The sequence below is a fragment of the Paramisgurnus dabryanus genome, chromosome 5, assembly GCF_030506205.2.
Source record: "Paramisgurnus dabryanus chromosome 5, PD_genome_1.1, whole genome shotgun sequence".
Classification (NCBI taxonomy): Eukaryota; Metazoa; Chordata; class Actinopteri; order Cypriniformes; family Cobitidae; genus Paramisgurnus; species Paramisgurnus dabryanus.
Window position 1 is genome coordinate 22,852,913 of NC_133341.1, and position 8,814 is coordinate 22,861,726.

General features: G+C 40.4%; 1 protein-coding gene across 3 annotated transcripts in view; it reads right to left on the reverse strand.

The window, feature by feature from the left end:
• cemip2 (cell migration inducing hyaluronidase 2) overlaps window positions 1-8,595 on the reverse strand; it is a 30,622-nt gene extending 22,027 nt beyond the window's left edge. Inside the window, exons 1-4 of one of the 3 annotated variants that reach the window (XM_065250381.2) lie at window positions 8,337-8,595; window positions 6,153-6,510; window positions 5,802-5,942; window positions 5,140-5,704 (exon numbers count right to left, since the gene is read on the reverse strand). In XM_065250381.2, coding sequence (XP_065106453.1) covers window positions 5,140-5,704; window positions 5,802-5,942; window positions 6,153-6,489 — 1,043 coding nt within the window. In that variant the 5' untranslated portion in view covers window positions 6,490-6,510; window positions 8,337-8,595. Of the gene's footprint in view, window positions 1-5,139; window positions 5,705-5,801; window positions 5,943-6,152; window positions 6,511-8,013; window positions 8,158-8,235 lie in introns of those variants that run through there. The other 2 variants (XM_065250382.2, XM_065250384.2) reach the window with 2 other exon arrangements.
• Window positions 8,596-8,814: the final 219 nt, after the last annotated feature.

Consider the following 8,814-nt stretch of genomic DNA (forward strand, 5'->3'; position numbering starts at 1 on the left):
AACACAAGCAACACACGACACTCTGAACCCTTATTTTGAATTTGCGCCCCACGGAAGAGCAATCACGAGGCGCCACTTGCGCGGCAATACAATTCTGTACAATTCTGATGACGAAATTTGCGCACACGCACAATGCTAGCATTATGTTGTATTACTACCACCAGACTCATGGCTTATATAGAGTGCCGCAGCGATGCAATAAATAATCCTTGTGTTTAACAAAAGTCTATGACACTTACATGCTTTGTCCAACATGTTTAGCTTTCATGTTGATGAACACAACTTTTAAACATTTTGAAGTCTCAAAGTTGCTTTTTTATTTCTAGTAAACACATTTAGACATAAAAGTTGTGTTCATCTGGGAAGATAAACTTGTTGAACAAAAAGTGTAAGTGCCATTAACTTAGCTAAACACAGAGTTTATTTTTTAAGTCAATGGGAAAAATGAATGTGCTTTTTTGGCGAGAGAACCTGTATCCCACTCACTTCCGGGTTGGCCTAAAAAAATACATCATCCCTGTGGCATTCAACTTCTGTTGTTGCATTATAAATTTCGCTGTGATGAAAGCGCTGTCACCTTTAAATAGCCACTATGACATAACTGCTGTGTGTTATACTGACGCACTGGGACTGTAAGGGCCAAGCTTCGTACACACAAGACTCAAGGTTTGGAAAACAGTCTCTCATTTAACTTTCTCCCATTAGGCAGAGTGGTTCACTGCAGTTTACTACAGGTTAAAAAATCTTTGTGGATAAACAGAGTGACTTAGTGTTCCTACAAACACCAATGTTATTTGCACCAGATGACTGTTGGAAAAAGAAAAACAAAAAATACTTAGCGTGATTTTTTATTTTCTTAATCGATGTTCCTGTAGCACAGTTGATAGAGTATTGTGTTAGCAACAAAAAGTTGTGGGTTTAATTAAAAATGTATAGGATTAATGCACTGTAAATCGGCTTGACATAAATGTAAACATTAAAATAGTGATTCAAAGTTGTGCAACATTTTACAAAAAAATTCACAGGTCACTCTACCAAATGTAAAAGAGATGCCAACAACTTTCACATTTTCTAATTTTCACTCATCTAAAACTTTCCTTTTCAGACGAAAAAGCTCCTGGGATCGGTTCAGTGACCCTATTTTGTCGCTTAGCACATGCTTTTCATCCAAATGTCAGCCTACACTTTCCACATGGACAATGCCTCTGCAGAGAAATGTGTTTTCTTTATGACACAAAAGAGCCAAATTTTACAACAGTGAATAAGCAACAAACTACAAGTAATTTACCTCCTAGGCAGAATGAGATTGGCAAAGCTCATTTATTAAATGTATCACTGCCCAATAACAGTTAAGAGTTATCAATGTATGAAAGATAAGTGCAACAAACCCCCTCTGAAGCTCCTTTGGGACTCGGAGAGCCTGGTTTCTATTGCATAAGCTTTCAGTTAGATTGTGCCAGATTATTTTATGTTTGCGAGGGGAGCTGCCAAGTTTGCATGCCTTGGACGAGACGAGTCGGGCTGGTACGCATAAGAAGTTTACTGGAATAAGAAAATATGTGTGCAAGCTGTCAGAATTGAGTGTCGCGTGTCGGCATGTGTAAATGCATGAATAGGGTGGCCATTTGTGCCTGTTCCGCCGGACACGTCCCGAACATGTTTTCAGGTTCGTTCTCCGGAAGTCGCGTTGGTCGACCGCATACGTCATCAAGGTTTCATATTTCAGGTTTAATTTCAGAAAGCAACCGTTACATTTCAAGGTAAGAATGAAACTACAATGATTGTAAGAAATAAATCTTAATTTTCTAATGTATTTTAACTGAAATGTGATGACGTATGTGGTCGAGCAACGCGACTTCCGGAGAACGAACCCGAAAACATGTTCGGGACGTGTCCGGCGGAACTGGCACGAATGGCCACCCTATGCATGAATAGGTTTTTGTGACACTCTGGCATATAACCATATCCTGCCACTATCTTAGGTTCACTGGAAACCACATAACCACAGTGAAACCAACTCAGTAGTAGTTTGTAATCAGATACTTTTTTTTCAGAAAATATGCCGATTTTGCCTTACAGGTCAAATTATTTACAAGTAAACTGAATTTGGGATTTTTGAACCAAGATGTTTAAAACAGTGTATTTTATTGTCATTGACCATAGCCTACGGCTTGGACCCTGAAACAAACAGGCATATTTTCCATGGTTCGGAGACTCGGAGAGCCTGGTTTCTATTGCATAAGCTTTCAGTTAGATTGTGCCAGATTATTTTATGTTTGCGAGGGGAGCTGCCAAGTTTGCATGCCTTGGACGAGACGAGTCGGGCTGGTACGCGTAAGAAGTTTACTGGAATAAAAAAATATGTGTGCAAGCTGTCAGAATTGAGTGTCGCGTGTTGGCATGTGTAAATGCATGAATAGGTTTTTGTGACACTCTGACATATAACCATTTCCTGCCACTATCTTAGGTTCACTGGAAACCACATAACCGCAGTGAAACCAACTTAGTAGTAGTTTGTAATCAGATACTTTTTTTTTATTTTCAGAAAATATGCCGATTTTGCCTTACAGGTCAAATTATTTACAAGTAAACTGAATTTGGGATTTTTGAACCAAGATGTTTAAAACAGTGTATTTTATTGTCATTGACCATAGCCTACAGCTTGGACCCTGAAACAAACAGGCATATTTTCCATGGTTCTTGGATGGCCAAAAGAATGTAACACATAAGTGCTCTTGGACTGCAGGCTTTATGTCTGGAGGAATCCACACAAAGCATTTCTATGTTTGTCACTAAGCTTTGTAAAAGTTGAGTCGTCCTTTCATTTCTTTTGGAATATTTTCAGTTGGATCGTAATAAACCACATGCTTTCTGAAAATGCATACTTTCCATCTGCTATTTAACCAAAAGAGTCTCTGGATTGGTTTGCTCTTGCTTTGAACTCTCTAACAAATCTGACCCCTAAACTGAATCAGAGACAGACAGATACACAAGTCAGCTCTTTTTATACAAATCCTGGAAATGTGCCTGCATAACCTTTAAGCAGCTTTTTCCTGCAGTAATACTGCCATCCCAAACACAGGATGCTTCCTTGGATATGTTTCCATTAGGGATGTAACAATGCCACGATTCGGATTGTATGCCGGTTTTGGAGCCACGGTTCGGTTCAGTTTTCTTTGCTTTGATGGCAGAGTTCATGGCATGGCACCAGCAAATGCTAAAGAACATTAGATAATAACAAAAATGTAACTTATTAACTTTACTAATGGTTTGTTTAAAGTAATTAAAATTATAGTCAGCCTGATTAAACATACGTTGTGACGTATTTCCGAGTGAAACAAAATATCACTTGAGGAAAATAGTGGGCGTGGCATGTGTTTTCTACTGTGCTTTGATTGAATATAGAAAAGTATGTGTACTGGCATACAGAGTGAGCAGACTGACAGTTTAAGGGGGCAGAGTTAACAGGCCCTGTCCCACATGGCAAACTCCATACTTGTAGACCTTCTCTTTGATGACATCATGTAGTGCAGACCTTAGGGACCCTTGACGCGAGTCCAAGAGGGCGCACCAGAGTCATATATTGTGTGTCACACCGGAAATAGAATTTGCCCATCAAACTCTACCCTTCCATCGTCTGATTGGTCTGATTGCTCTTTCGCAAAGACTTCTGGGTTGGTAAAGTGCGTGAAGCCTGCTACACTGCGGGCTTCACTGAAGACCGTATCAAGGGTGCAAAGGGGGCACTGATGAGCACACTTCGGAGCGTAAAAATGGCAGATAGGACACCCTACGGACTTTTAGACTAAGCGAACATGCGCAATTTAAGGCCACGTGACCGAAAGCCCACATGAAGTGTGCCATTTGGGACAGGGCCACAGATGTTCCCACCCAAGCCATCATGTCATCAGAGAATGATCGCCACAAGTAGGGATGCACCGATACCACTTTTTTGGAATACGAGTACGAGTACTTGCATTTCAGTACTTGCCGATACCGAATACTTAATAAAAAACATGATTTAAATTTACAGGTAACAGCTTTAGTCATATAATTTAACAAAAAAACAAGGGACTAGTTTTCCAGTTTGTTGTAAACTCTGCATCTTTGGACAACACAAGAGGCATTAACCCCTTACACGCCACTCAAACATAGACATTTCTCAGACCGTGGTATCGATCCCTGGTATCTTGGGACTTTTAATGAGTACGAGTACTTTAGAAAATGTGGTATCGAAGCCGATACCCGATACCAGTATCGGTATCGGTGCATCCCTAGCCACAAGAGGGTGGAAGTATTCAGTTTTTGATTGAAGTTTATAAAAGCAGATGAAATAAAAAAAATCATGACTTAAGCGGATAAATCGTTTATAATAAACACTGCTATATAACATCAAAAATTAAAAATGAACAGTTTTGATTTCATTGGTACTTTAAAAGTATGTTAGACTGCTCATTTGTTAACTAAAATTCAGAAAAACCCTCATAGTTGCTTTTGATTTCAGTGATCCCAAAAAAACTTCAAGACACTATTAGACACTTAAGTTGCACTAAAAATGCCATTAAATACCACATGGTCTGTTGAATAGTTATGTAATGCGGACACAAACAACCATACATTAAGTTTGGCTATCTGGCACTGTAAGCCTAAGTTAGAATCACTACATAAACGGGACTCGTAAACTTGGCACGACGTACGCTGTCTGTGTGTTTCAGTAGCTAGATCCCAGCAAGCGAGTCGGAATTTGGAAATGGAACGATGAGACACTTTCTGTTCCCAATCAAAGTAACTTCAAAGCTCAACTCTGAGCTAATCAAAGCAAACACACGTTAAGTTGGAACAAGCTTCTTTCCTCATACTACCCTCCGGGGATTCGTTTTACAGCTAAAAAAATATTTTCATAATGACGTTTGAAGGAAAATTCTGGTGAATCTCTCTTTGTATTTTTCTCTATTACCTTTAAATGTGTTTTACCTCAAAGGTAATTTACAAAATATATTTTTGACATCACAAAGCATTTTGTTTGGCTAGTTACCATCTAATCGACCTAAAAACTATAGGTTTTATTTGGTACACCAACTTCACAAAAAATAAAAGGATTCATGCAGTTATGCATGGTTTCCAAAAGCCTTTATTTACCTGTATTTGAGATCAGTGACATGTGTGCTGCCTAAAACATCTTGGATGGTTCTCTTGGTCTCTTCCAACAGGCTCTTCACTGCCGAATCTCCGATGGCAAGTGCAACAATGCGCCCCGAGGTCAGATTCTTCAGTAGCTCACTGAGCCGCTTGCTTTCGTTACGAAATTCGTGTGTATCGAAACGGTCCACCAGCAGCACTTCCGCCGTATCCTGATCTACCACCCGCAGGTTAATCCCACGACTGAAATTTTTATGGAAGGCATGGCTGGTAGCCAAACCTGAGGAGGGTACAGTACGAGTGAGGAGGGTCCAAGATAGTCTCTCTGATCCATGGAGCTCCAGAGTTCCTCCACCATACACACCCAAAAATTTGCGTCCCATACCAGGAACCTCAGTCACAGAAGTCTCGTCAGATCGGCCAACCAGGGTAATGGTGGCCAGGGAGCGATAACGACATTTTGGAGCGCCGATATGGAGAGCGCCGCCATCTTCGATCAAAATGTGACGTGTTCGTAATGTAATGTTTTTGGAGCCCTTGTTATCATCATCAAAAACAACTGAACCTAAAAGGAATGTGGAAATGTGAAATAAAGGGCTTTGCAAAGGTAACATCAATGCACTACCAGTAAACATTTCTATAGATTGGACATATGATCTTACCTCCAGCCTTGATAGTGATGGAGTACAAAGTGGTAGATGAAGTTAGGCAATAATGCTGACCACTGTGTACCACCACTGCCTTGTTGGGATCATGGCCTGGTTTCCAAGTCCATAGTAAAGGGTTGTGATGAGGGCAGTTCTCTACATACAACAAAAATGTAAGGTGGACATTTTACAACAAAGCACAACTGCCTACAGTTTGTTTTTGATTCAATACAACATAGATTTAATGAAGATAGGGGAATCCTTTTTTTGACCTGTCATCAGCCTAAATTAAATTTCCATCTAGACCACATTTAGGCAGAGATTGCTGAGATCTAAAGGACACAAGCAAACAAAATTGTATCTTACCATCCAAAACATCTTTGGAGGTAAGACTGAGGACAAGTATGAGAGTCAGGAAGAAAAGCCCAAAGAAGACCCCAGCACAGATGTAAGTGTTCTTCCTTTGTTGGTTCTGGGCACGTTCTCTCCTGCTATCATCTTCTGTCAAATTAATAACCGGAGGCCGTGCAGGGGGCGTGACTTGTGGCTTCGGCTTCAATGGGGGCGGTGGAGGAGCCTTGGTTGGGGGTGGAGAACGGACTGGAACAATCCTGCCTGGAACATATCCTGAAGACCGCTGAGCATTTCCATTGGCAGGAGCCACAAAAATAGGGTGACTGCTGGGGCCATCATTCACCTGCATGGTACAACAATCTGCCACGGTCTACAAGATAAGAAATAAAGACACAAAAGAGGTAAAAATAAAACAGAAAAACCATAAAAATACTTTTTCAGATAAATCAGATGTTGACAAATCTACACCACGCCAGCCTAAAAGGGCATCAAGAATCAGGTTTACAGCAACCTGGTACAGGTTAGACTTACTTTAATACTTCAATTGTATTGTGCAATACAATTTTTCCCTTTTTTAGGGATGATAAAGTATAATTATTTATACTATCAGGCATCAGTTTCATAATGGAATGACACTATGCTTTGAAGTGTAAGCTAAGCTTTCCACGTTTTCAACTTATTTACAAACACATGGCACCAATTAAGAGAAAAAAAGTGCTCAGTCTGTCAACTCGCGGCCCCTTCGTGCCACAGAAGTAACAGACATTGGCTCAACTCGCTCCATAAAGACTGTGCCACAAATCAGCTAAAATTTCATCAGTTATTCTTCAAAATAATTCAGAAGATATAAACAGAGATTCTTCACTATTTGGCCCATACAAAACAGCTGCTAACGCTTTTGTAAACACAAGTTGGATTCTCTCCAGGGCTGCAGCAATGACAAATCGTTTTAAGCCTATAACTATTAGTAAAGAAAAGGCCACTTAGACTCCTACACATGCTGACCCATGGTCCATTTCCTATTAAACTGTTCACTCTAAAAAAATGCTGAGTTGTTTTTAACCCAGGGCTGGGTCACTATTGGACAGAACACACTGCCGGGTTAAAAAGGACCCAACTGCTGGGTTGTTTAACCCAATTGCTGGGTTATTGTCAATCATCCATGTTGAAACAACCCAGCAGATGGGTCATTTTAACCCGGCAGTGTGTTCTGTCCAATAGTGACCCAGCCCTGGGTTAAAAACAACTCAGCATTTTTTAGAGTGTTAGACTAATAGTAATAGATATAAATACTCACAATAGATCCTGTTCTGGCCAGCTGTTGCTCCATAGCAATCATTACATGCCTCACCCAATTCTTTTGGGAGATAATCGATACCCATGCTTTAATGTGTCAGACCCCCCCCCTCACACACACACACACACACACACACACACACACACAAAACCCGCCCCCTCCTCCCTGTTGTCTTTTTACCCTTGTACAGATGAAATCACATTTGGGGGTGAGCAATGAATTACCATAGGCTGTGAAGATGAATGAACAATGGCAGTCTAGGGATAGAAACTATAGAAACTAAGAGGCTTTATTTGCAGTCAACCAATTTGCAGTTGTGTAATGTGTGGTGTAATTGATGATAACACTAACACATTAAGATAACAATTGTAGCAAAAGTTTGCAAGCACGCTGTAAGCCAAGACGATTCCTTATAACATGATATTTGTAGCAAAACTATGGTGATACAAATCCAGGGAAAGCCATGGTAAGTTGCACTTTCACTATAATTAAACCACGATTAATTTTAGTCAGGAAGGACAGCGATAAAGACTAGAGATCAAAACTGTAACTATAATACAAAAATGCGTGACTTACTGTGAATGGAGCTTGAATTATCGTTTTCTGAAACCGACTACAACACTTTATGATCAACTAAACTGTTGACTAAACTGACTTAACTTATATTGTAACTGTTACGTCGTTCGCGCTCCATCTGAAGTTCAAACCGTGCCGCAAACTTTAATCATCATCGGACACGTGTACCCTCAATTCTAGTCTCAATCACTCGTATCTTAAAAAAAAATGGCATAAACTTACGAAGTCTGCGCCAAAATCCACGAAAATAGACCTTTCTACAGTGGAGGTCTGAAGTGGGGGTCCAATGAACGGATAACGTTACTAAGGTGGAGATCTTTTACCTTTCGCAAGATCCACACTGTCACGTCCCTGTCTTCTTCACTCCTTCCTCGCTCTCGGGCGAAATGACACACGCACACCGGGTAAACTGACAGGGAGATGGCACTTTTTGTGTTTTAATCTTCTTTTACATGATGTTTTCTATCCTGGCTGAAGTCAGCCAGCCCCGTCCCAGGCGCGGCTCGCGAAGGAAGTGAAATAGAGGCGTGCATAAAGCGCGAGCGAGCGCCATAGACATAGAAGCAAACGTCTGGAATCGCAGCTAACATGAAACAGAGGAGTTCTAAAAGGGGCGGTACCTAGAGGACCGGATGTCGTTTCTCATTGGACAGGTAAGAACATGAATATTTATCTTTTCCATTAATTTAACATTTAAGTTGAAAATGCAGACAGCTAGCGCACTGTATCTTTATATGAAGCTTTTCGGTCATTCGTGTAAAAGTTTCATACCAGTTATTTATTATTTTTATTTAATTATAC